At 40.5% G+C, this 27,603-nt stretch overlaps 1 protein-coding gene across 1 annotated transcript in view; it reads right to left on the reverse strand.

The window, feature by feature from the left end:
* The window catches only part of ERICH6 (glutamate rich 6), a 46,306-nt gene extending 28,064 nt beyond the window's left edge, over positions 1–18,242 (reverse strand). The window contains exons 1-6 of the mRNA XM_063101448.1: positions 17,909–18,242; positions 16,940–16,997; positions 12,322–12,413; positions 1,976–2,038; positions 1,644–1,699; positions 1,435–1,551 (exon numbers count right to left, since the gene is read on the reverse strand). Of these exons, the coding sequence (XP_062957518.1) occupies positions 1,435–1,551; positions 1,644–1,699; positions 1,976–2,038; positions 12,322–12,413; positions 16,940–16,997; positions 17,909–18,242 (720 nt within the window). The remainder of the gene's footprint in view (positions 1–1,434; positions 1,552–1,643; positions 1,700–1,975; positions 2,039–12,321; positions 12,414–16,939; positions 16,998–17,908) is intronic.
* Positions 18,243–27,603: the final 9,361 nt, after the last annotated feature.

Below are 27,603 nucleotides of genomic sequence, written 5' to 3' on the forward strand. Positions count from 1 at the left end.
AGAAGGAGAGAAGAAATCTAGGGTTATCAGCGGTGGGAGGGGGAGGGAGAGAGGGATGGGAAGAGATTGGACAAGGGGCATAAAGAATAAGTATGATTTGTAATAATATATATGCTAATAATATTGATTTGATCAATATACATCAATGTTGAACCCCCAAAATATGTGTAATCAATTATGATTCAATAGAAAGATAAAAAATAAAGAATTTCAGCCTGAAGAGTCTATCGGGTGATCATAAAGCTAATAAACCTGGGTAAATATAAATAGTACATGTTTACTGATATTGTATTACATGACATATTTAATGTGTTGTCCTCATTAGTACTGCATAGTTCAATAATCTATGTACATAGTACAAGAAGGAAATGAACACTATGTCAGTGCATCTATACCGTGTCCGTCCACATGACACACGCATCTGTGATGCGCTGCCTCCCACAACTGCCATCTCTTGCTGTCAGTGAATGAACCTGCATCTTTAGCTACTCTAGATGAAGTCATCAAGGGGGTTCAGATCTGGGGACTATACAGTTCTCTCCATGTCGCCACGGCGTGCAATCCAGGTTTGGAAATAGTCACTCCACTGGTATGACTATTCCACAATGACTGACAGTCATTCCACTATCAGTCCTTCACCACTCTGGTATAGTAGGGTGGTTTGCCATCCTGTCAGAATTGCTGAGGAAACCTTTCCCTTGTCCGTCAAGCACAGGCATTAATTGGTTGCTTAACATAATCAAATATGGCAAACGATCACTGTGTTTCTAGGCTTTGTAGTCACTGTTATGGGTTGAACTGTGTGCCCCCAAAAGATATACTGAAGTCCTAATCTTGGTGTTATGAAGTCGTCCTTAAACTAAATTTTAAAAAAGAGAGAAAATAATGAAGATGGAATAGGGTATTTTTACCATGAGAATGGTGAATGTGGCCTTATTTAAATATACGGTCTTTGCAGATGTAATCAGGTTAAGATGAGGTCATTAGAGTGGGCTCTAATCCAATATGATTGATGTCCTTAGAAAAGAGAAACATTTGGACACAGACATAAAGAGAGAACACTGGGACAACTGAGACAGATTGCGGTGATGTGGCTGCAAGCTAAGGAATGCCAAGGATTACTGACAACCACCAAAAGCTAGGAGAGGCGAGGAAAGATTCTTTCTGACAGGCTGGCCCTGTGGATACCTTGATTTGAGACTTCTAGTCTCCAGAACTATGGGACAATAAGTTTCTGATGTCTTAAGTCACCCACTTTGTGGTACTTTGTTATGACAGCCCTAGGAAACTAACCCTAAGTGCTATTCCAAGTAAATGAGTTCATTGTCTCTTTTTTTTTTCTTTTGAAGAATGTTCATTGTCTATTGTACAAATCGTTATGTGGCTTTTTACATCATTTTTACAAGAATAATAAAAAGTATGAATTAAGATCACCTTGAAATTAATGCCTAGATTAGACCTTTCTTCTTTGTACGCCAGAATGGATGGTGGCCCGATGCTGGGTAATGTTCTTAGAGAAGGCTCAAATAGTGTTATGAAGTCTTCCTTAAACTGAATTTTAGAAAAGAGAGAATAATGAAGATGGAGCAAGGTATCTTTACCATGAGAACAGTATGTTAGTTGGTACAATAAACATTTCTTACCTCCAGCTCATATAAAATATTTAGTTTTGGTTCTTCTGGATTAATTACCCATTTTCCTGAAGAGAAAGGGTAGACTTAGAAGGAAAGTTGAAAACCTTTGTGCAGTGTGTTCCATTTTCTCTAGATCAGAGATTCTCCCCCCACCCCACTTTCCTTGCCCACCAAACACATGCTGTTAAAATGGCCTGCGTCCCCACATTTCCCCATCTTCTGCAAATATTCTTAGGGAAGTGCTTTTCTAAAGGGGGTGGGCACTGCGCAGGTTAAGGTTGGTTCCCTCCTGGTAATTTGGCTTTGCCAGCAAAAGGGGATGATGCCAAACGTATGTTTACCTCTTAACTTGGAAGCCAGACATTCGGGTTCTGCTTCCCTCGCTGAAGTGAGTATTTTCTTCCCTGTGAAAAGAGTGTACATTTGTCATCAAACCTGACAAAGTAGAAGTTGGATATAAAAGAAAATGTCTCTTGGAAAAATAAGTACCCTGACTGTGTTTGCTTTATCTTTGAATTTTTTGCCCTTTTCCAAATAACATTATATCAATAACAAGGAACAGACAGGAAGCTCATCACTATGTGCCACATTTAAAAATGTTTCCCTGTTCCTTTCTAGTCCTAGAATACAGTCATCCTCCTTACCTGTGGGGATATGTTCCATAACCCCCAGTGGATGCCTGGAACCGCGGATAGTGTGGAACTCTCTATGTATGAGTGTACTTCAAAAAGTTCGTGGAAAGATTCATGTTATTTTTCAGTTTTATTTTTCCACAAACTTTTTGAAGTACCTTTATAATATGCATGAATTTCTTTTTTCCTCTTCACGATTTCACTAAAAGATTCGTTCCTACCATAGATCTTAACAATCTCAGCATACGATTTTTTTTTCTTAAGTTGAGAACTTTCATCTTTTATCTTACAAGAAGCACTTTATGGCTTCTCTTTGGCATGTTCGAATTGCCAGCATCACTAGTCTTGTACTTTGGGGATATTAAGCAAAAAAAGGTTACTTGAACCACAAGCACTGTAATACCACAAGAGTTGATCTGATAATTGAGGTGGCTACTAAGTGATTAACAGGTGGGTAGTCTTTACAGCGTGGATACGCTGGACAAAGGAATGATTCACATCCTGGGTGGGATGGCATGAGATGTCATCATGCTACTCAGAAGAGTGCGCAATCTAAAACTTGAATATGAATAAATAAAATATGAACTGTTTATTTCTGGAATTTTTCATTTAATATTTTCAAACCACAGTTGACTACTGGTAACTGAAACCATAGATAAGGAGGAACTTCTGTACCACATAGATGAATATATTACTTGGTTATAATCATGCTTTGCATATCCTTTTACTTTCTGCTTCTTTTAAATACCATCTGTCCACTTTATGTTTGTTATTCCCAGTGAGATTTTTCAGGCAAGCGGGTACTGGGGGGTTTCAGGTCAAGCCAGAGAACTAAACAACCAGGAGTACTTCCTTTGTAGATTCCAGAGCAGCACTGGAAATGGGGAAGAAGACCATCAACACATCAATAATGTCTAGAAAAGAGCAATGTAAATGTCTAGAAGATTTAAAGCAGATCGGATTGGAATGATGAAAAACCAATCAGAGCAACCTACAAAGAGACAGAGGCAGAGGAGGTGGGTACTGAAAGGTAAGGGACCCATTTTTTCCAGCACAGCCAGGGACAGCAAGGGCTGCTGTTGGGAGAAAGAGATAAGGTTCAGATTATCTATTGGCGAGGGGGAGGGAGGGAGGTAACCTAGAGTATCTGAAAACTTTTAAAACATGATTTAGGCATTTTGTCCAACAGAAATTCCAGCACAGGTATAAAAAAAATTAATGCACAAAGATTTTCATTAAAGTATTACTTGTTATAGGGAGGAGCTCAAAACAGAAACAAAAACAGTAACCCTGAAATGTCCAGCAATGTGATTACTACATACTCCTAAGTCACAATAACTGTATGAGAGGAAATGCTGTGCAGTCATTTCAAAGAAGTAGATCAATCGTTCCTGACATGGAAAAATGACCATGATACACTGTTGTCATGGTCCATGTGGGCTTCTATAACAAAATATCATAAACTGGGTGACTTATAAACAGAAATTTATTTCCCACATTTCTGGAGGCTGGGAAGTCCAATATCAAGGCACTGGCAGATTCAGTGTCTGGTGAGGGCCTGTTTGCTGGTTTACTTACGATGCCTGGTGACGATGCCTTCAAGCTGTGGCCTCAGTGGTGGAAGGAGCAAGGCTACTCTCTGGGCCTCTTTTATAAGGGCACTCACTAGTCATTCATGAGCACTCTGCCCTCAGACCTAATCACCTCCCAAGGACCCCACCTCCTAATACCATCACATTGGTGGTTAGGTTTCAACATATGAATTTTGGGGGGACACAAACATTCAGACATTACCATTATTCCTCTGCTCCCCCCACAACCAAATTCATATCCTTGTTACATACAAAATACATTCATTCCATCCCAATAGCCTCCAAAGTCTTAATTTGTTCCAGCATCAACTTTAAAGGCTAAGTCCAAAGTCTCATCCAAGTATCACCTACAAGTAATATGGGTGAGACTCAAGGTATGATTCATACTTAGGCAAATTACCTCCAAGCTGTGAATCTGTGAAATCAAACATGTATATACTTCCAAAATACAGTGGTGGGACAGGCAAAGGAAAGACATTCCCATTTTAAAAGGGAGAAATAGAAAAGAAGAAAGGTGCAAAAGGTCCCAAGAAAGTCTGAAATCCATCAGGGTAAATAATATTAAATCTTAAAGCTCAAGCATGGTCTTCCTTGGCTGCATGCTCTGCCTTCTAGGCCAACTGGGGCAGAGGTCCCCCCCTCCAGACCCACTGAGGCAATGGCCCTGCTCCTACAGCTTTGAGTGGCCCTATCTCCATGGTGGGGTTCTCTGCCAGGGTCATAAACCCAAGGTTTGGGGGGCTTCTTCCTAGGAGATCTAGGCAGTGGTAGCCACACCTCCACTGCTTGTGTACCCTGCAAGTTGGTGGTGATGGCACCATGAGGAGGCTGCCAGGATTTACCACCGGTGCTTTCCAGAGGGGTGGCCACCATGGCCTGTGCTGTATCGGCCTGTTGGAGCCATACCTGGGCAGCCAAAGAGCATGGTACCAAAATGCAGGGAGTGGAGCCTTGAAATTATCCTAGGCCCTTGCTCTCTGGGCCTGTGATGGGAGGTGCAGCCCTGATAATCTCTGAAATGTCTTCAGGCTCATTCATCCATTGTCCTGGCATTTGTTTAGATGGATATCTAACCTCCCCACTTTATTGATAAATAGCTCCTGGCTTGGTTGTGATGGCCCATCCAAACTAATCTCCTTATCAAATTGGGCCACAACCTTCTTGTTCTCTCCTGACAAGCTTTCTCATTTTTTAACCAATAGGGATAGGCTGAGAATTTTCCAAATTTTTAAGTTTTGCTTCCCTTTTGATTAACAATTCTGTCTTTAAGTCATTTCTCTCTTCTCACATTTTAGTATAAGCATTCCAAAAAAGCCAAGCTGCACCTTCAATACTTTGCTTAGACATTTTTTCAGCCAAATATCCAATTTTTTAGAAATTTAATACATGCTTTATTTTATTTTTTACTTTCCTGCAGACTAAAAAGTTTTTTAAAAAAATTAACTTCATTGATTTTGAAACATTAATCTTTTCACAGCATTTGGACAGAGCCTGACTGTATGCAAATTGGTTAGTTTCAGTATTTGGATGTCGGTAGTAATATTTTTGCAAGTTTTAAGTCATCCACACAGCATGTTAAATTGTAGTGCCTCTCTTCTGACAGATTCCAACCTTTTTATTCTCTGCTTTCTTTCTTTGCTACAATAAATTGATCCTTTAAAGCATCCAGGTGCAAATGAATTGATGATCTTCTGCTGTGACTGAAAGTGATGGCATCCCTTCCCCCTCCTTCTCCACATTGAAGTCCTTTCTCCTTCTGAGAAACCCACATATCAGTTAAACTCATCTGCTAATCAAAAGCTTGTTTGAAAAATTCTTGCTGGTTAGAAGCAAAGAAAAATGTAAAGGTGTCTAAAAACAGGGGCTTTGAATGTCAATTATTTCCTTCCTCCCGAGGTCCTGGCTCTTTGGGTTGAATTTAACACTGGTAGAGAGTTTACTAATGAGCTATGTATCTTCAAAGTTTTCTTGCTGTTCCTTAGTGTTGTCTTCTTTCAGACCCAAGAATTTCTCTTCAGTATTTTTTGTAAGGTAGGTCTAGTGTTGTTGAATTCCCTTAGCTTTTGTTTGTCTAGAAAAGACTTTATTTCTCTTTCATATTTGAAGGATAGTTTTGCTGGATAGAGAATTCTTGGCAGACAGTCTTTTTCCTTTAGTGCTGTGAATATATGATCCCATTCTCTCCTGACCTATAGGGTTTCTATTGAGAAATCTGTGAGAGATGTACTGAGGGTCCATTAAATGTTATCTGTTTGTGTCCTCTTGCTGCTTTCAGTATTTTTTGTTTTTGGTTTTTGATAATCTGATTATGTTTCTCAAGGTGTTCCTCCTTGGATTGAATTTGATTGGTGACCTCTGAACTTCCTGTACCTGGGTTCTGTCATCTTTCTCCATACTTGGGAAATTTTCAGCCATTATTTTCTTGAATATGCTTTTCTACATCTCTTCCTTTTCCCTCTCCTTCAGTATGCCAATAATGCACAGGTTATTTCACTTGAGGTAGTCCAATGCTTGCTGTATTTGTTTCTTTTTTTCTTATTCATTTTTCTTTTTCCTCCTCTGATTTGATCATTTCATATGTTTTATATTTGAGCTCACTGAGTCTTTCCTCAGTTTGATTAAGTCTGCTGTTGGAGCTATCTATCAAGTTTTTCAGTTCAGATAATATATTCTTTATTCCTTGAATTTCTATTTGTCTTTTTTAAAAAATTGATTCCCTTGTCAAGTTTTTCATTCTGCTCCTGGATTGTTTTCTAGATATCATTTAATTTTCTATCTGTATTTTCTTGTGACTCTCTAAACATCCATAAGAGGGCTACTCTGAATTCTATAAGACATTTCATAAATCTGCTGTTCCTCTGGATCCACTGCTGGTGCTTTGTTTCCTTTGATGATATCATAGTTCTTTGTTCCTTCTCAAACTTTGTGTCTTTATGTTGATGCCTGGGCATTTGAGGAGACTGCTACATCTTCTAGGTTTTATAGGTGTTCTTTGGTGGTGTTAGACCTTTACTGGTTAATATCAGAGGTCGGTAGGGTTGGGTTTTTTTTCCAGTTTTACACTGGATTTTTAGATACCACTGCCACTTAAACTCTGCACTGGAAATAATTTGTTGTCCTTTGTTTAATTCCAAAATTGAGGAAACTTCTTGTAGGGACCAGCACTTGAGTCCTATGGTTGAGCTAAATTGCTGCTTTGCTGCTGATTCTCTGGGGATGGCTTTTTGTGCAGGTTAGATTTTAATTTTTGGCCTTTAAATTACTTCCAGGTCTTGAGGTCAGATACACCTGGGCTGTGTGGAAATTCTGGCACAGGACTGAGTCTTTCCAGTAAACTACACCCCCCTACAGATCTATGGCCCTGACCAGTCTCCACTTAGTGGGCCTGTGCCAACTGAAAGGCAGATCAGCTGCCCATGCTGTGTTCCAATGGTCCTTAAGCAGGCCAGCCTCCCCTTTGCCCCCACTCCAAATGCTTCCCATGGGGTGGGCCATGCACAGCCCTTGAAATGACTCACTGGCCTCTGGGTGGATCCTTTCTTCAGTCATCTGTGGCCCCTTGCTCCTATATGGGTCCACATGAACCCTGTCAATACTCTTGCTTGCCTGGGGGGCTGGTATGGTGCATTCTGAGGCCCTCCTCTCCCCTGAAAACTCCACGCAACTTCACACAAAGGGCTCAGCTATGGCTTTTGCTGGCTCCTGCTCTGTGCCACAACTTCTTCTCACCCCTCACTGGGTTGTCCCTGAAGCAGCTGGGTCTTGAAATGGTCAGAGCAGTACCTTTTCCCTCTCACTATAGCTTCTCCTGCCTTCATGAACACTATGGGTCTCTACTCCTCTTTCCCTGAGCTCCAGCAGTCCCAGTTTGGCAGTCTTTGCTTTTTAATAGTTGTAAATTGATTGGTTGTGGTGGATAGTAATGCCAAGAATGGTCTATTCTGCCATCTTGATCCAAATATCCAGTTTTCTCACTCACAGGTTCTACACAAACACTAGGATACAAACACAATTCAGACAAGTTCTTTGCCACTTTATAAAAAGGATGGCCTTTCCTCTGCTGTCCAATGACATATGCCTCATTTTCATCTGAGATTTCATCACAATGGTTTTTACCATCCCTATTTCTACCATTCTGTTCAGGACTACTTAGATATTTTCTAATAAGATTCAGGATTTCTCTACAGCTCTATTCTTCCGAGCCCTCACAAGAATTGTTCTTCACAGTCTGTTATGGTAATGTAAGCCTTTTCTAGCATGCACCTCAAAACGCTTCCATCCTCTACTCATTACCTAGTTTCAAAGTCACTTCCATATTTTTAAGTATTTGTTACAGGAGTAACCCCATTTCTTGGTAGCAATTTTCTGTCTTAGTCTGTTTAGGTTGGTATAAAAAATGTCATAAACTGGATAGCTTATAGACAATAAAAGCTTACTTCTTATAGTTGTAGAGGCTGGGGAGTCTAAGATCAAGTTGCCAGTAGATTCAGTGTCTAATGAGGGCCCATTTCCTGGCTCATGGATGGCGTCTTCTAGCTATGTCCTCACATGGTGTAAGGGTTGAACTAGCCCTCTGAGGCCTCCTTTATGAGTACACTAATTCCACTCATGAAGCCTCCATCCACATGACTTACTCATCTCACAAGGGCCCCACCTCCTAATACTGTTGGTGATCAGATTTCAGTATACGAACTTTGGGGGACACAAACATTCAGACCATAGCAACTTAGCAACTGCTAAGTAAAAGACATTAAAGAAGAGATAAAATTGCCACTATTCACAGCGAATGCAATTGTCTAGTAGATTTTCAACTGACACAATATTAGTATTAATAAGAAAGTTCAGCAAGAGGTTCAGATACAAGATTAATACATAGATATCAATGGTCTTTTATACATTGACAGTAACCAATTAGAAAATATAACAGGAAAAAGATTACAATTGTTACGTTAATTAAGGATGGCAAAATACCTAGGAAAAACTAATAACTGCATGAGTTTTATATATATATGTGTGTGTATATATATAACTTCATATACATATATATATATATGAATATCTAAAAAAAAAAATAGAGAGGCACACCAGGTTTCTACAAAGTTAGACTTAATATTAAAATGATATCAATTATTCCCAAATTAATCTATGTAGTCAATGTAATTCTGATGGACTTTTTCAATGGAATTTGACAAGTTGATTCTAAGATACTTCTAGAAGAACAAATAATTGGGAATATTTTGAAAAGGAACAAGGAAGGCAGAAATTGTTTTATCATATATTAAGTATATGATAAACCTATTGAAATGAAGACAGTGTAATATTGGTATAAGAAAATGCCAAAAGTTCAGTGGAACAGAATATACATACATATAATATATGTATGATAGTTTAGTATAGAATAAAGACACCATTTCAAAACAGAGGGGAAAAGTTGGACCATTTAATAAGTAGTATTGGGACAAAATTTGGGGTAAAAATGATGGATATTTTCTCAAGCCATTCACAAAAATAAAGTCCACATTGATTAAGGTATTAAAAGTAAACAATAAAATCCTAGAAATTTTAGAAGAAAATATAGAAAAATATGCTTGTAATATTGAGTTAGGAAGGGGCTTCTCTAAACCATAAAATACAAGAATCACAAGGAAAATATTTACTTACATCAAAATTTAAAATTATGTATGATAAATAACTACCACAAGCAAATATAAAAGAAAAAAAGACAAATGGGGAGGAATAATTTGCAACATATAGAACATTCAAAGTATCACAGACATGTAAAGAGCTGCCAAAGACAGACAGACAGACAGAGAAAGAAAAGAGAAGACAAGACTATGGAAAAATGGGCAAAACATATAAACACTTGTTTGTTTGCTTAATTCAAAGAAGATATTCAAGTTGACAAAAAACACAAGCTGGTAACAAGAAGTTCAACCTTACTAGTAATCAAGGAATATTGTATAAAATAATAATAAGATATCGTATAATTTCCACCTACCAGTCTGTCAAAAATTTTAAAGAGTGACAATATCAAATACCGAGAAGGGTGGGAAAGGGTGGTCTCAGCAACCCTTTTGGTGGAAGCGTGCACTGGGTCAGCTCTTTAGGAAGGTGACAATTAAAATGCATAACTTTTTGCCCAACAATGCCACTTTCTTGGCATCTGTCTTAAAGAAATGCTTGGACGTGTACAAAAGAGGAGGAGGCTCATTGTAACACCTTGGGTGTGACAATCTGGGAACAACTTTATGCACCAATTGGAGAATTTTAAAGTAAACAATTGTATATCTATGCTATTTACTGTTATGCAACAATTAAAAAGAATGAGAAAGACCTATAGGTACTGACCTGGTAAAATTTCCAAGGAATATTGTTAAGTGCAAAAAGTAAGTAGAACCATATATTCAGTGATACCGTTCATGTAAACACAACAAACAAAAAGGGCCAAACTATTGTCTATACTTCTATATGGACATAAAAGCTAAGAAAAAGATTTGGAAAGATACACATCAACATGATAGTCATGGTGACCTCTGAAATTGGGGGTAATGGTCAAAAGAAACTATTGGGGTTTTTTTGTATTTTTTGACTTTTTAAAAATAAGGCTATGTTTATATATTAGTTACACCATTGTATCATTAAAGGCTTAGAAATGAAATGGGAGTGTGGTGTATGATTCCATTTCTATTCTATGCTTATTTCTATTTTCTTCTCTCACTCTGCATTGAGCCCACGCCAGTCAGGTTTTCATTACAATTAAATGAAGCTGGTCCTGTCAACATCACCAATGACCTCCACATACTAGATCCAGTAGTCAGTTCTCAGTCCTCACCTTCCTGACCTCTAAGTAGCATTTTACTCAGTTGATCATTTCCTCCTCTTTGAGACACTTTCTTCCGGGGCATCTAGGACACTTCACCAGTTTACCTTCTACATCATTGGATGCTTTTTCTGAGTCTCCTCCTCGTGTCCCCAACTTAATAATGGAGGGATGTGGGGCTCAATCCTTGGGCCCTTGCCCTGTTAACATCTTTTCTCAGCAGCCAGCAGTCATTAAAATATAAATTAGGTTGTCATTCCTCTGCACAAATCCTCCAGTGACTTCTCACTTCACCCCCAGTGAAAAAGAGTTGGTCCTCATTATCTCTTCAACCTTTACCCCTAGGCTTCTCTTCCTTGCTTACTACACTGGCTGCCTGGTTCTACAAGGAGGCACTTGCTGTTCCTTTTGGTGGAACTCTTCCTTCAGAGATTGCCATGGCTCATTCTCTTGCCTTCTTCAGGTCTTTGCTCAAATAGCATCTCAGTGAAGGTTTCCCTGAGCATCTGTGTAAGCTTGCAGCCCTCCCACCCTGATACTTTCCATCTCCTTCCCTGCCTTATTTTTCTCCTTAGCACTTACATCATCTAATGTATTATATATTTACTTAATTTTTGTGTATTATTTATCTTACCATCACCTCCACCTCCTACACTTCAAGATTATTGAGATAGCAGATTTATTTGTCTTGTTCACTGCTGGTTCCCTAGACTAGGGCTTGGCCTATGATAGGTGCTTGGTATCTGGTAGATGCTCAATAAACATTTGATGAATAAGTGACATAACATAAGACTCGAATATAAAAGTTAAAAAAACTCTACTGGGATCAATTAAATTTTAATTTTTACATTATCTGTTTCTTAATGGTTTGACATTTAAAAAATAGTGTGCATATGTTACTTTTATAGTAAAAAAATAAAGATATGTATCAAAAATATAATGACAGATGTATTAGTCCATTTCTGTTGCTTATAACAGAATACCTGAAACTGGGCAATTTATAAAGAAATAAAATTTATTTCTTACAGTTTTGGAGGCTGGGATGTCCAAAGTCCAGGGGACACATCTAGTGAGGGCCTTATTTGGTGGTGACTCTCTACAGTGATGCAGAGTGTCACAGGGCGAGAATGGCTTGAGCAAGAGAGAGCTAACCTGCTCACTAGCTCTATAAGAACCATGCCCATTACTCCATGAATGGATCAATCCATTCACAAGGGTACAGTCCTCACAATCTGATCACCTCTTAAAGGCCCCACTGTTCAATTACCATAAGAGGATTTCCCACCCTCTTAACATTGTCACGGTGAGGATTAAGTTTCTAATACATGAACCTTTGGGGGAGACATTCAACCCATGGCAGCAGATTATTTCTTGATATGAACATAAATGGCATGTATTGAATACTAAGTGCCAAGGAGTTTAAATATTTAATTTCATTTTGATCTTCATAGTAATCCTGTCACAGTATTATTATTACCATGAAATGAAGAAACTTAGACTCAGTGAGGTTAAGTAACTTGCCCAACACTACAGTGTTAATTTGTGTTGGGGCTGGGATGCAAATCTAGCTCAACTGGACTTCTACACCAGTGATATTTCCAGTATGCAATCCGACCTCCCAGCTAAGAAATCAAACTACTCACTTGACTGCTTTTTACCAAATAATTCTTGAAGCCAACTTTCTTCTGTTTGTACTGATACTGGAATTCCTTGATACAAATGGGAATAGATATTTCTGAAATTAAGACAAAATGTTAGGTTTGAGTTTACCTATATATTTGTAGTAGGTCTTCTAAATATCGTATATTTAACAATCAAATAACATACCAGATGTACATAGAATATCCTGATTCTATTTTCTTTGAAATATTTTCTTCCATTCTTATCTCTTCAGTAAATTTAGGCACAGTGTCTTTGCATCAAATCTGTTTTTTGGAAAGTATTCCTAAATCCCAAAGACTTCCAATACTGTATTATTTCCCTGAGGGAGTAAATTACTACCACTATATCTGTACACATTTGGTAGCGTTGTTCTTGTTGGCGGTGGGCGTGTACATTTAAACATTCACTTGAATAAATTGTTCATTTATACTAGTTTAAAAATAATCCAAATTCTTTTTAAAGGGCAGATGTTAAATTAAATACATTGTAATTAAATAACCTGTATTCTTCCTACAAATAGTTTAATCAGTTATTTATCATTGACATAAGACGAAGGCAGGAATTCACTAGTTAAAATAACTCTTACTGGTAACAAATAAATAATATTGCTTCTCAAGCTTCTTTGCCTCTTTGAATTTCAATTTTTAAAATAATTTGCTGGATCTTCTAAAATTACCAAACCATATTTTTTTCCAAACGATTTAGTCAATTTTCAGATTGTCATTTTTTCCCCTTTCTCAGTTCTCTTATGTCTCCACCTTCCTTTCTGATGCTTCCTTCATCATATTGCATATTGCATGTGGCATATTGCAGCAGTGAAGTGTTTCTGTTTTTTTAACTCTGAAATGACTGTCCTGTAATAGGCTAAAAACTCCTCTGCTGAGGTCACCTGTGCAAGTCTCTGAGGGAATCTTGTTTATCTAACCTCCCAGAGAAACAAGTAATAGGGACTATGAGTAAAGGAACATTAAAGATAAATCCCTAGACAGCACTTAATGCTCCCCCGCAATTCAAAGCATTATTCATTTAGGTCTCTTTGCCTTCCTTAAACCAACACCAAAGACTGTTTCTGAAATTCTGTGTAAAGATGGAAGACAGAGGGAGGACAGTAACAAAATTAACTTTTACTGAGAACTCACTATGTAATAGTACCTGTGTAGGAGCTGCTTTACTCATGTGATTTAACTTATCTTTACAAAAGCAGTCAAAGCAGGTAATGGTATTTCCTTTTTACAGGCAAGGAAACCGAGGCTCATAGAGATTAGGGAACCTCTCAAAAATCACAAGGGACTCCTGTCTGGCTCCAAAACCTGTGTGTTTGCCTACATTTATCTGCTTCCTAAAGTTTGCCTCATTTTCAATCAGAATAAGTAATGAGGCATTTAAAAATAGAAGTTGAGCCAACATTGGTTGTATTTTTATGAATTTTAGGACATATTTCTTCAAAAACACTCAAATCTCACCAAAATCACCAGAGAATGCTTTAAAATGTAAAAAGCATCTTCTCAGGAGGATTTATGAGGAAAAAAGAATTTAATCTAGGAGAGACAGGTTCCCATGGATTTGAAATCATATAGAAATTCCAGTCAAGGGCCGGTCCGTGGCTCTTGGGAGAGTGTGGTGCTGACAACACCAAGTCAAGGGTTAAGATCCCCTTACCGGTCATCTTTCTTTAAAAAAAAAAGAAAAGAAAGAAAGAAATTCAAGTCAAGATGGCAGCTGAGTACATAATTCTCCTCCCCTTTCTTTTCAAGATCTTCCTGAACTAACAGACTCTTTAAACAAACAAATGAAGAACAGCCCTGGAAAATAAGAAAGGGGTCATCCATAGACAAGTAATATTGAGGAAGTCCTAAAAGAAAGAAAATTAACGGCTGTAAATTGGTGGAAAACCAGAGCAAAGAATACCACAGCTAAGTGAATAAGATTCCCCCAGAGGGAATTTTGGTCTGGCCAGTTAGCTCAGTTGGCTAACCGGCCAGCCCAGAATTCCAGGGTTTGATCCCTGTACTGGCCAGCTGCCAAAAAAAAAAAAAAAAAAAAAAAAAAACACCAAAAACCCCAAACCAAACAAAAAAACAAAGGGAATTCCTGAGAAGCTTCTAGCTCAACTCAACCAAACACAGAGAGGAGGGATCTGGGGGCTGTCATGAGAGTCCTTCAAGGAGCGAACTTGGAGCAGCTGGCCAAGGGGGATACTTCTTTTCTCCTCATACTGGGCAGTTGCTGGCAAGTGCTTTTATTTCCAAATGAAGCCCAAAGAACAGCTATTTTAAAATAGTGGGTGCCTGCCTGGGAAGGTCTTAGCGCTGAAAGGGATGTAGAGCAGAGTTTGAGTTTACCAGTCCCTTTAGGACAGTCAATAGCGTGGAAGAGAAAGAGCAAGCAAAATAAACAGAACCGACTCTGAAAGAAAAAGGAGGACTACAAGGAACAAGGGAGAACACTAACGCAAGAGCACTTCGGAGTTTGTGGAAAACAGAATTAAAGGATAATACAAATCTTTCCACAAACTTTCTGAAGTACCCTCATATATTATATTATATAGTTCCTTCAAAGAGATAAAAACAAAAAACCAACAACAAAAAACCCAAACTATTTTGAATAGCAACAATCAGAGAACAAGAACCGGTTCTTGGAAATTATGAATATGAATTCCAACATGAAAAGTTCTGTGCAAGGGCTGTATAAGTAGCATGCAAACATCAAAAATGTTGAAGATGGGCCGAGCTGTGGCGCACTCGGGAGAGTGCAGCGCTGGGAGCCCGGCAACGCTCCCGCTGCGGGTTCGGATCCTATATAAGGATGGCCGGTGCACTCACTGGCTGAGTGCCGGTCACAAAAAAGACAAAAAAAAAAAAAAAAAAAAAAAAAAGTTGAAGATACTGAAAATATGAAGGAAAAGTTATGAAAGATGAAGAATATATCCCAGAGTCCAGCAGTCTCCAGTAGGAGATATGAAAGCGAGAAAAAGGCAATGAAAGGGAGGAAATGTCAAATGTCAGAGGGGTTTGAGAATCAGACCGACCAGCAACACCGGACGCTGGGAGGCAATGTCTTCAGAGCACTGAGGGCACTGGTTTTAAACCTATTCTTTTATGCCTGGCTATGTTATAAATATATCAATTATGAGGGAAAATGAAATTTCTAGGCAGGCAAGAACTCAGAAATTTGACCACCCATAATACCTATATGAAAAAATCACCTGAGGAGTTTCTCCAACAAAAGGAAAAGGAATAAAAGAAAGGAAGTGGATGGCAATCAAGAAAGTGCGCCACGGAGCCCAGTGCAGAAGAACCGAGGACAGTGAGGACAGCGGAGAGCTGAGAAGTTCACCTCCTCAAAGACAAGTTTTATGGACATAGGATCACGTTCTCTTGTCCATGGATCCAATCACATTATTGAATTCTTACATAATGTTATGCATATTGTTTACTGGTCTTCAACTTTTGAAATCAACCTGCACCCAAAACACTAAGGGATAATTATAATTAAGTAACCACAACACAAATGCAATAAAATTTGGCAAAGTAATATATCTTTATATGAATATATTATATGTTTTAATATAATTTTAATATAATGTATATAATTTGCTGTTAATTGGGAGAGAAGAGGTGAGAGGAAAGACGGAAAGAAACAGAAGTGGATTAATGTGTTAATTTTTCATAATAGAGTCAATGATACGAAAGTTGATAAATCAGGAGGTAGAAGTTTAAATGCTTAGAAGTCCTAAATGTTAGAAAACCTAAAAATAACTATTAGAAATGGAGAGATCGGAAGTCAATAGTTATGTCAGAAAGGGATAAATCACTAATGAAAGTATGTTACTTGAAATTATAATGGAAATAAAACTGAAACTGTTAATAAGATATTAACCCTGGTAAGTGGGAGTTAGGGGTGGAGAAGGGCATGGAGAGTTTCAATTTTATACCTTTGTGCACTTTAATTTCTCTTTAATTGCACGCATTCATTATCATTTATTAAAAAGTTGGATTAAAAGGATAAGTAAAGACATGGAAGTGGGGACAGAGCAATTCTCCTTATGCTTAAGAATTTAAAAGTTGCTTATGAAAGCAAAGGTAGGGTAAACAATAATTCAAGATTGTGGACCAGGTTTGCTGTGAGATTTCAGGGAAGACTTACAAAGATGTTCCAAAAGTTGTTTCTCTGATATCTTCCTATTATAGTTAAAGTGCTTGAAGGCTAATAGCAATAACAAGAAGAGAGAGAGAAGAGAGACAGACCATAATTTCCACTCTCCTCCACAAAAGGTGTCCCTGGTCATTCTTGCATTTAGCCAATAGAGACTATGTTTAAACTTTCACAGCACTTACTATTGTACACAAGGCATATATTTATTATCTCATGTTACACTGATAAGTGGACGTGTCATCCCTACAGCTAGGTAATAAGCTGAAGACAGGCAGGGACCTTGCTTGTCTTTATCCCTACCAGTGTAGATTTTTGAAAAACCTTTTAGAATAAATAAGTTGTACATTCCCTGGATTATTTTACTCTACGTGCTTACATGTTTATCCAAAAGGTAAACATTACTAGCTTCAAAAAATAATATGAAAATTGAAAACATTTTCTTACTTATCTAAATTCGTTTCAGATGTGTCTTTCCTAAACGTATGAAATATTTTAGGAAAACCTGTTGAATGAAACATTTCAAAATTTAGTTACTCCTTCTAAATCAGTGATTCTTAAAAGGGCAATGTGGGCCCCCAGAGGACATTTGGTAAGGTCTGGAGACATTGGGGGAGAGGCCAGAGACGCTGCTTAACATCCTATAACGTACCGGACAGCCCCCTCTTTCCCCCTCCTCCAACCTTCCAAAGAATTATCCAGACCAAAATGTCAATACTGGGGAACTAGTCTAGTCCAGTCTAAGTGACTGCTCTGCCTCTCTTTTTCAGGAAGTGACTGCAGCGGCTTTAGTGAGGGAAGTTAATCTCACAAAAGGGAGCTGTTTCTTACAGGACTATTTTAGTAGCACAGAGTCCTTACGGCAGTAGGCACTACTTCTCCAGGAGCTACGAAAGTGTGTGTGCATGCGCGTGTGTGTATCTGTGTGTGTGCGTGCGTGTGTTTGTGTGCACACGCGTGTTTGTGTGCGCGCGTTTGTGTGCACGTGTGCGTGCGTACACACGCGTGTGTGCGCGTGTTTGTGTGCGTGCGTGTTTGTGTGTGCACGTGTGTGTGCGTGTTTGTGTGTGCACGTGTGTTTGTGTGCGCGTGCGTGTGTGTTTGTGTGTGTGTGTGTGTGTGTGTGCGCGCGTATGTGTGTGTGTGTGCGCGTGTTTGTGTGTGCGTGCGTGCGTGTGTGTGTGCGCGCACTCCATACAGCACTGCCCAAGTTTCATCTTTTATGAAGCGTTTCTCTGTGTCCTAAATGCCGGACCACAGCAGCTCAGCCGAGATTGCGTGCCCTGCACTGAAGACAGTGGCATTAGGTAGGCTGGGTGTGTGCGGGGTGGTGCACGCGTTTAGAAACCAGACGCGCGGGTGGACAAAGGCGGGGCCGGGCCAGCCCCGGAGAAGTGACGGGCGGGTCGGCGGCGCTGTTACCGACTGAGGTGCTGGAGGAGAGGCTCCCGCCCGGCGTAGGGCTGCCCTCGCTCGGCGTCTCTCCGGGACTCAGCGGCGTCGTGCTCAGGCTGGGGCTGATGACGCTGGCCAAGCGGGGGAGGACGCCCGGCAGGTTGTCACTGCCGTCGTCGACGCCCATGGCCTCCCAGAGGTCCTCATCGCTGAACGTCCTGGGGACCTCAGACTCCTTCTTCAGCTCTTCCCTCGCCGCCGCCTCCTCCTCGTCCTCCTCCTGCTTCTCCTCCTCCACCTCTTTCTGCTCCTCCTCAGGCCCTCGGAAGCCGCTACGCGAGCGCGGGTCGGCCATGGCGGGCGGAAGCGGGTCCCCTGCTCGCGCGGTGGCCGCCGGCCTGTCCCGGGGCGCGCGCCGCGGCCGTGCGTCCGTCTCCAGGCGACGCCCGCCCGAGCCGTCCGGCCCCCGAGGGAGGAAAAGCGGCGAGGCCCCCGGTGATGGCCCGCTCCTCTCCCGGCTCAAGTGGAGCCGGTCTCCCTTCCTTCCTCCCTCCCTCCCTCCCTCCCTTTCCTCCCTCCCTCCCTTTCTACCCTCTCTTCCCCCCTCCCTCCTTCCCTCCTTCTCTCTCTCTCTCTTTTCTTTTTTTAGTGGGGTGGAGGAAGTGGCTTCTAGCGATGGACACTCATAATGCCACTTGGTATCGCAGATGCTGGAGTTTGGTTTTTGAGTGGACAGATGCTTGTGGGAACTTTCGATAAAACTTTAGTAACGAAAACAGGTGCCAGCCCTTGGGCCTAGTTTGTTGATTTGATTTTTTTTTTAATTGCCTTAAATATTAATGATCTTGATTAGTGAGATTTTTGGCAGCTCTTAAATTTCGAGCCCGAGATATTTTCCGCCTTGCTCTAGTCTGGGTCCTGCTTGACGCATGTTCCATCCGTCCATCCTGGAGGTAGAAGAAGCCTGAGGCATCTGGCCACCTAGGTACCTCCTGCGTCTTTCAGGGGCTTTGTTTCTGTGGCACTTAAATTTTTGTAAAATATTTTTATACACACAAAAAGGTATACAGAATAATGTAATGGATATCCAGTTGACTGACCCTTAGGTTAGGTGACCAGGGTTAGGCCTAGAAGTCCTCTTGTATAATTTCAGCTAAGTCACTTGAGTCCTTCAGCCTGAGTTTCCCCGGGTGTAGACTGGGAATAATAACACATACGGTAAGATGTTTGTGGGTATCAGTGAATGTGAGATGGCTGCCTACAACTGTCAACACGTTTCATCCAAAGACCACCGGGAACACATGTGCAGTGAAATAACTAAGTTGGGTTTATTACTTGTTGCAGCAAGATGTCTCAGAAAGAGGATGTTAGAAAGCTCCTATTACAGGATTTAGGCTTTAGTTAGGTGATTTGGGAGAGGACCTAAGGAAGCATGGCAATTCTATGATGGGGTATTTTGTGGTGGCAGGTTGACCTTATTTTTGTCTGTGCTTAGTTAAAATGATGAAGTAGGCTTGTTTGTTTCATTATTTTTTTCATGGTGTCATAGTAACCTTGTTTGAAATTGTTATTCTTTGAGAACGTTTCTGTCCAACAGGAGAACAAAATGGCCTGGCTGTGTGTGTCAGATCAGCTTGTAATAGTAAGGTCTAGCTGTGAATAATAGATCAGTTCCAGGTGTCAGGGGCTTCTAGTCGTGAGCCTTCCAGCCCAGGGGATGTGTACTCACAGGGTTCTCAAGGGAGCAGAAAGTGAGAAGTTAGGTGTCTAGATTCACTGAGCAATGTTTTGTGACTGTCAAATCAAAATCCTATTTATTGAGCCCTCCAGTAGAGGCATGGTTCCTCCCCTCACTAACCTCCAACAGCACCCAAGCATTTATCTGGCAGGAGTCGAGCAAGCTATCAGAAACTAGGACAGAACAAGGGAGGGGTGGCACAGCATCGCCCCAGCACTCCAGGGAGTCAGAGAGAAATACACAGACTATTTTTGAAAGAAGAAGCGATCTTGCAGGCTAGCAGAGCAGTTGGCACAGATGAGAGGGGACATTTGAATTGCTTTGGAAGGAAGGATAAATGTGGGTGGCTGGAGAGGAACGTGAAAAGCAGTACAGCAGGCTCAGGGCAGGAAAAAGAGCCAGCACAGGGAACTGTGTGTAGGGATGTTGAGATTCAAATGAGATAAGTGGAATTAAAAAAGAAAAGAAAAGAAAAAGCCCAATACTTTCTTTGCGATAATAGTATTTTGATGCTGGAAGGGATGGTTCTTAGAGTTCATAAATTCAACTGGCTCCTACCTAGGGGAAGCAACTTGTTTAAGAGGAGACAAGTGTGTTTCTGTTTCCAGGGTCCTCAGAGAGCTGAATGGAGGTGAGGATGTGGGGTGAGGTGGCGCTGGCAGAGAGCAAGGGTGACACCGCTTGTGCTTCCTCGGAGTTGTCTGCCTCTAGCTCGTTACAGCGTTTTGTCAATTGTGTGGCAAATTAATTTTTTTAAGTCCTCCTTGTCTAGAATCTTTGTTAAAGCCTTTTTGAAAGTCGTAGGGAATCTCCTTTCCTTGGATTCACCTACTCCAGAAACAAGAGTGTCTTATTTTCCCATGAGGGGACGTCACTCTCGTGTTTTGGCCATTCAGAGATGAGATGAGGCTCGGCCACCTTGTGTTCCCTCCCCCACTGCAGCGTCTAGCTGGAGTCAGGTGCTTGGGATTCAAGAGCCAGGCACCACCTCTGATGGACTGTGTGACTCTGAGGTTTTTGAGCCTCAGTTCCTTGATCTGTAAAATGGAAATATCAGTACCTTTCTACTTACTTCACAGGGCTATTTTGACATAAAACTTAATTATTATTTTTCTTTTTAAGAACAGATCTTGCATTATATTATATTTATTTGTTTCTTTATTTATTGGTGGCTGGCCGATAGGGGGACATATTTTATTTTTTTAGGACAACATAATTATGTTTAGAAAACAGTGTTATGTAATCTTTAAAATAATGTCTTGGGTGCTTACATATAAATGGATTTTTTTAAAAAAACATTTTTTCTATCACAGGTGTATAGTATTAGGTCATTGTTCTCTATTGTCATCATTTGACACTCTGTTTTCCTTTCTATTTACCATTTTCCTTCTAAAGAGTGTCATGAATACCACTACGTTGAGAAAGGCAAGAGAGTGAGATTTTTGTCCAGTTCAAACTTTATTTACATGCAGAATATTTTGGACAATTATAGACACCTCCCTCACACGTTCGTGCAGAAAGCACAGTGTCTCTTCTGAGTGCTTTTGTTAAGCATCGCTCTGATTTGCAGCAGAGGCAAATAGTAAAGAACCATTGCCTTGATGATGGCTGATATAGAATGTGCCTGGCTGCATTAGTTGTGAGGGGCACTTTTTTTTTTTTATTGAATCAAAATTGATTATACATATTTTTGGGGTTCAACATTGAGATATGTTGATCAAATCAATATTACTAGCATATATATTGTTACAAAGCATAATTATTCTTTATGCCCCTTGTCCAATTCCTCCCCATCCCCTTTTCCCTCCTCCCCTCCCCCCTCTAATTACCCTAGATTTCTTCTCTCCCTCTGAAAGAATAATGGTTACTCTGTTGATTTGCTGCCCAAATGATCTGTCCAATGCTGAGAGGCATGATCAGGTCCCCCAATACAATCATAGAGCAGATGCCTCTTCCGTCACTCTGAAATGGGCTCTGTGGAGAGAGACATCCTCCTTTATCTCTGCTGGTGATTCTTCTTGTGTCAATGCACTCCAGTGGCTGGCGGACCATCTGTGTGGTGGTTGTGGAGTCTAGCCGCCTTTGCGGCAGCCATGGTCATCATGGTAGCTGTGATGGGCCACCCACATGGAGGAGATGACTTTGGCATGCTCCTTGGCACTGGCAGTGTGCCTGGTTGTAGAGACTATCCGATCCCTGGTTCCACACCCCAGGTCCCCATGCGGGACTTGAGGTGCTGGCGAGGTGTGCCTGATTGTGGGAAGGGGGTCTGGTCCTCGGGCCCCAAGGCACTAGTGAGGTGTGCTTTGTTGCAGGAGGGGGTCCGGTCCCCTTCTCCATGCGCTGGGTCCCCAGGTCGGCCCCAAGGTGCTGGTGCGGTGTGAGGGGCAATTTTCTAAATGTCAGATCCTCCCTCCCCACAAGCTCCTTCCAGAAGGTGATCTCTGAAAGCCCATTTATGCCTCTTAATTAGCAGTAGCATCCACTTTTTCTCTGTCCTTAATATTTTGTGTGGACTGCCTCAGGGAGGTTTGATAGGGGAAGGGAGCAATGTATCAAACTGTCTTCTCTCACTTCCTAAGTCCCTAAATCCTCTCTGCTCCCCGACTTCATATCCTCTCATTAGTTCTTTTGAAGACAAGTCCAGCTTCATCACCCTTTTGGCCCCGTCACTTTTAATCTGTAAGCCTAACTGTAATTCTTATCTCTGGACTGTCCCTGCAGTCACAAAGAAAGAGATGCCCTTTGTCTTCAATGAAACTAACAACTCCAGGGTCATTCCTCCTCTTCCTGCCTCCTACAAGACTTTGCAGTCATTCATTGATTCAGTATACTGAATAATTTGTCATTTAAAAAATAATTATTGAGGGCCGGCCCCGTGGCTCACTCGGCACTCTCCCGCCGCGGGTTCGGATCCTATATAGGGATGGCCGGTGCACTCACTGGCTGAGTGTGGTGCGAGTGACACCAAGCCAAAGGTTGCAATCCCCTTACCCGTCACAAAAAAAGAAAAATTAAAAAATAAATAAATAAAAAATAAAAAATAATTATTGAGTGTGTGCTATATAGCGACACTGTTCTCAGCTCTGGGGAAACAGCAGTAAACAAGGTTTCAGCTCTCACTGATGATGGTGCTTACATTGGGGAAGGACCCACAATAAGTAATTACTATGTCAGAAAGTCAGACGTGCTATGGAGAGGAATAAAGTGTGGGTGGGGGGGTACAGGGAGGGTACAGAGTTGTGGGCAGGAAGTTGCTTTTCTTTATTCAGGTGGCCACAGCCAACCTCTCTAGTAGGCTCCTATTTGAGCAAACCCTTGAAGGAAGTGAAGGAGTGGCTGTGAGCATCTCTGGGGGAAGACTGTCCCAGGCACAGCAGGAGCCAGTGCAGCTGGAATAGGGAAAGCAAGTGATCAGTTGTGTAGGGCTGTGGCTTTTCCTCTAGTGAGACGGGGACCTGTTGGAGAGCTTTGAGCAAGGCGTGGTTTACATTTTGAACTTAGACTCTGCTAGACTCAAGTAGGCTAGTCTATTTATTAGACTTACTAGATTTGGGGGAAGCAAAGGCTTAATTAGTAGGGAGATCCAATAGAAAGCGAATTAATTTGTTTTCTGTTGCTTATCACAGACTACCTGAAAGTAGGTAATTTATAAAAAAATGAAATTTATTTCTTACAATTTTGGAGGCTGGGAAGTCCAAGGTCAAGGGGCACGTCTGGTGAGGGCCTTCTTCTTGGTGAGGACTCTGTACAGAGTCCTGCGGCAATGCAAGGTATCCTATGGCCAGGACTGAGGCAAGAGAGCATTTCCACGTGCTTTCTTCTTCTCCTTAAAAAGTCCCCAGCCCACTCCCTGACAACCCATTAAACCATTAACACATTACTCCATAAATGTATTAATCCATTCATGAGGGCACAGTCCTCACAATCCAATCACCTCTTAAAGGCCCCACCTTTCAAATACCGTAATGGAGATTATAAGTTCTAATATGGGCTTGAGGGGACACTTAGACCATAGCAGAAGGTTATTGTACTAACAGGCAAATAAATATGTTTGAAGTGCAGTCCCAGGGGCAAAAGAAATACTGTTGGGAATACAAAGATTAATAAGGAGAGCTCCTTTCCTCAGGGAGCAGAGAGGGAAGAGAGCTATGACCAATTCCCAAATGACTCTGTCACAAGATAAAATGTAACCTGCACCACCACACAGCATAAATGATGTCCTGGAGCTCCATGAGATTCCTCCTGGGTGGGGAGTGAAGAGAGGAGAATCAGAAGATACTCAGGAAAAAAGAAAACTACAGGCCGATATCCTTGATGAATATAGATGCAAAAATCCTCACTAAAATACTAGCAAACAGAATACAGCAACACATACGTAAAATTATTCATCATGATCAAGTGGGATTCATCCCAGGGATGCAAGGTTGGTTCAACATACGCAAATCAATAAATGTGATACACCATATTAATAAACTCAAACACAAGGACCATATGATCATCTCTATAGATGCTGAAAAAGCATTTGATAAAGTTCAGCACTCATTCATGACAAAGACCCTCTATAAGTTAGGTATAGAGGGAAAGTATCTCAACATAATTAAAGCCATATATGCCAAACCCACTGCCAATATCATCCTGAATGGGGAAAAGCTGAAAGCCTTTCCTTTAAGAACAGGAACTAGACAAGGATGCCCACTCTCACCACTCCTATTCAACATAGTGTTGGAAGTACTAGCCAGAGCAATCAGAGAAGAGAAGGAAATAAAGGGCATCCAGATTGGAAAAGATGAAGTCAAACTGTCCCTGTTTGCAGATGACATGATCCTATATATCGAACAGCCTAAAACCTCTACAAAAAAACTGTTGGAATTGATAAATGATTTCAGCACAGTAGCAGGATACAAAATCAACACACAAAAATCAGTAGCATTTCTTTTCTCCAATAGTGAACATGCAGAATGAGAAATCAAGAAAGCCTGCCCATTTACAATAGCCACCAAAAAAATAAAATACTTAGGAATTGAGTTAACCAAGGAGGTGAAAAATCTCTATAATGAGAACTACAAACCACTGCTGAGAGAAATTAGAGAGGATACAAGAAGATGGAAAGATATCCCATGCTCTTGGATTGGAAGAATCAACATAGTGAAAATGTCCATACTACCCAAAGTGATATACAAATTCAATGCAATCCTCATCAAAATTCCAAAGACATTTTTCTCAGAAACGGAAAAAACTATCCAGACATTTATATGGCACAATAAAAGACCACGCATAGCCAAAGCAATGCTGAGCAAAAAAAATAAAGCTGGAGGCATAACACTACCTGACTTTAAGCTATACTACAAAGCTATAATAACCAAAACAGTATGGTACTGGCATAAAAACAGACACACTGACCAATGGAATAGAATAGAGAATCCAGAAATCAACCCACACACTTACTGCCATCTGATCTTTGACAAAGGCACCAAGCCTATACACTGGGGAAGGGACTGCCTCTTCAGCAAATGGTGCTGGGATAACTGGATATCCATATGCAGGAGAATGAAACTAGCTCCATACCTCTCACCGTATACTAAAATCAACTCAAAATGGATTAAGGATTTAAATATACACCCTGAAACAATAAAACTTCTTAAAGAAAACATAGGAGAAACACTTCAGGAAATAGGACTGGGCACAGACTTCATGAATACGACCCCAAAAGCACGGGCAACCAAAGGAAAAATAAACAAATGGGATTATATCAAACTAAAAAGCTTCTGCACAGCAAAAGAAACAATTAACAGAGTTAAAAGACAACCAACAGAGTGGGAGAAAATATTTGCAAAATATACATCTGACAAAGGATTAATATCCAGAATATATAAGGAACTCAAACAACTTTACAAGAAGAAAACAAGCAACCCAATTAAAAAATGGGCAAAAGAGCTAAGTAGGCATTTCTCTAAGGAAGATATACAAATGGCCAACAGACATATGAAAATATGCTCAACATCAGTCAGCATCCAGGAAATGCAAATCAAAACCACATTGAGATACCATGTCACCCCAGTTGGGATGGCTAAAATCCAAAAGACTGTGAACGATAAATGCTGGCGAGGTTGCGGAGAAAAAGGAACTCTCATACATTGTTGGTGGGACTGCAAAATGGTGCAGCCTCTATGGAAAATGGCATGGAGGTTCCTCAAACAATTGCAGATAGATCTACCATACGACCCAGCTATCCCACTGTTGGGAATATACCCAGAGGAATGGAAATCATCAAGTCGAAGGTATACCTGTTCCCCAATGTTCATCGCAGCACTCTTTACAATAGCCAAGAGTTGGAACCAGCCCAAATGTCCATCATCAGATGAGTGGATACGGAAAATGTGGTACATCTACACAATGGAATACTACTCAGCTATAAAAACGAATGAAATACTGCCATTTGCAACAACATGGATGGACCTTGAGAGAATTATATTAAGTGAAACAAGTAAGGCACACAAAGAGAAATACCACATGTTCTCACTTATTGGTGGGAGCTAAAAATTAATATATAAATTCACACACACACACACACACACACACACACACACAAAAAACCGGGGGGGGGGAAGAAGATATAACAACCACAATTACTTGAAGTTGATACGACAAGCAAACAGAAAGGACATTGTTGTGGGGGAGGGGGGAAAGGGAGAAGGGAGGGAGGTTTTGGTGATGGGGAGCAATAATCAGCCACGATGTATATCGACAAAATAAAATTTAAAAATAAATAAATAAATAAATAGAAAAGTTAAAAAAAAAAAAAAGAAGATACTCAGGAAGGAGATAGTCATTACCTGGCATGCCCTGGTAGCACTAATTCTAACCCAAAGCCTTAGTCATTAGAAAAGTAATACATGCTTATTGCAGAAAACTTGGAGAAAATAAAAATAAAAGGGGAAAAAATAACTATTCACAGTTCTAGCATACTGAAGCAAACACTATTAACATTTTGAAACATTTTCTTTCAGTCATCTTTCTCTGTCTATGTGTTTTATACCTTGTCATTATATGCAATTTTATATTATACTTTTTTTTTTCACTTAGCATGACATTGTAGACATGTTCATATATTTTATTAGACTTTTTGTCACATCGAGTAAATATATCATGGTTTATTTAATTATTTTTGCATTCAGTTAGGTAATTATTCAACAAATATTCAATTTCGATGTTTTAGACTCTAAGGCTACAGCAGGGAATAAAACTGACAAGGTCCTTACCTTCATGAAGTTTATATTCCAAAAGGAGTTAAACAGAGTTCAAGGAGGAACAATAGCTCCATGTGTAAGATATAAATGTGTGCTGTTTTAAACCAGTAAGTTTGCTGTTAATATTTCCCGTGCAACAGGAAGCCAGTACAGTCAGCTCGTGTCCATCTTGGGCTCCTGCACTGGATCCTCTCTTAGCCTTTTGCATGGCTGGTTCCTCCACGTTCAGACCTTAACTCGCATGTCACCTCCCCATAGGAAACTACCCCAGGCCTTCTTCACGTCACCCTCTTTTATTTTTTTCAGTCTCTCCTCTAGAGCCTTCAGAAGGAACTGGCCCTGCCGACACCTTGACTTTACCCTGTTAAAACTCTTTTCAGACTTCTGACCATGGGAGGAAGGAGACCTGTCAGAGGAGTGGGCAGGGTGAGAGCAAGTTAACCCACTGTATTAGTCTGCTTCGGCTGCTGTAACCAGGTACGGCAGGCCGGCAGCTTAAAGAACAGAAATGTATGTCCTCACAGTTCTGGAGGCTGGAAGTCTGTGATTAAGGGGACAGCAAATTTGGATTCTGTTGGGGGCCGATCCTATCAGATCTGGGCCCTCCTTATGATCTTGTTTAACCTTAATTACTTCCTTAGAAGTCCTTTCTCCAGAGATAGACACACTGGGGGTTAGGGATTCAACACATGCATTTTGGGGGCACAGCAAACATTCAGTCAATTCCT

This window comes from Cynocephalus volans, chromosome 1 (assembly GCF_027409185.1).
Source record: "Cynocephalus volans isolate mCynVol1 chromosome 1, mCynVol1.pri, whole genome shotgun sequence".
Classification (NCBI taxonomy): Eukaryota; Metazoa; Chordata; class Mammalia; order Dermoptera; family Cynocephalidae; genus Cynocephalus; species Cynocephalus volans.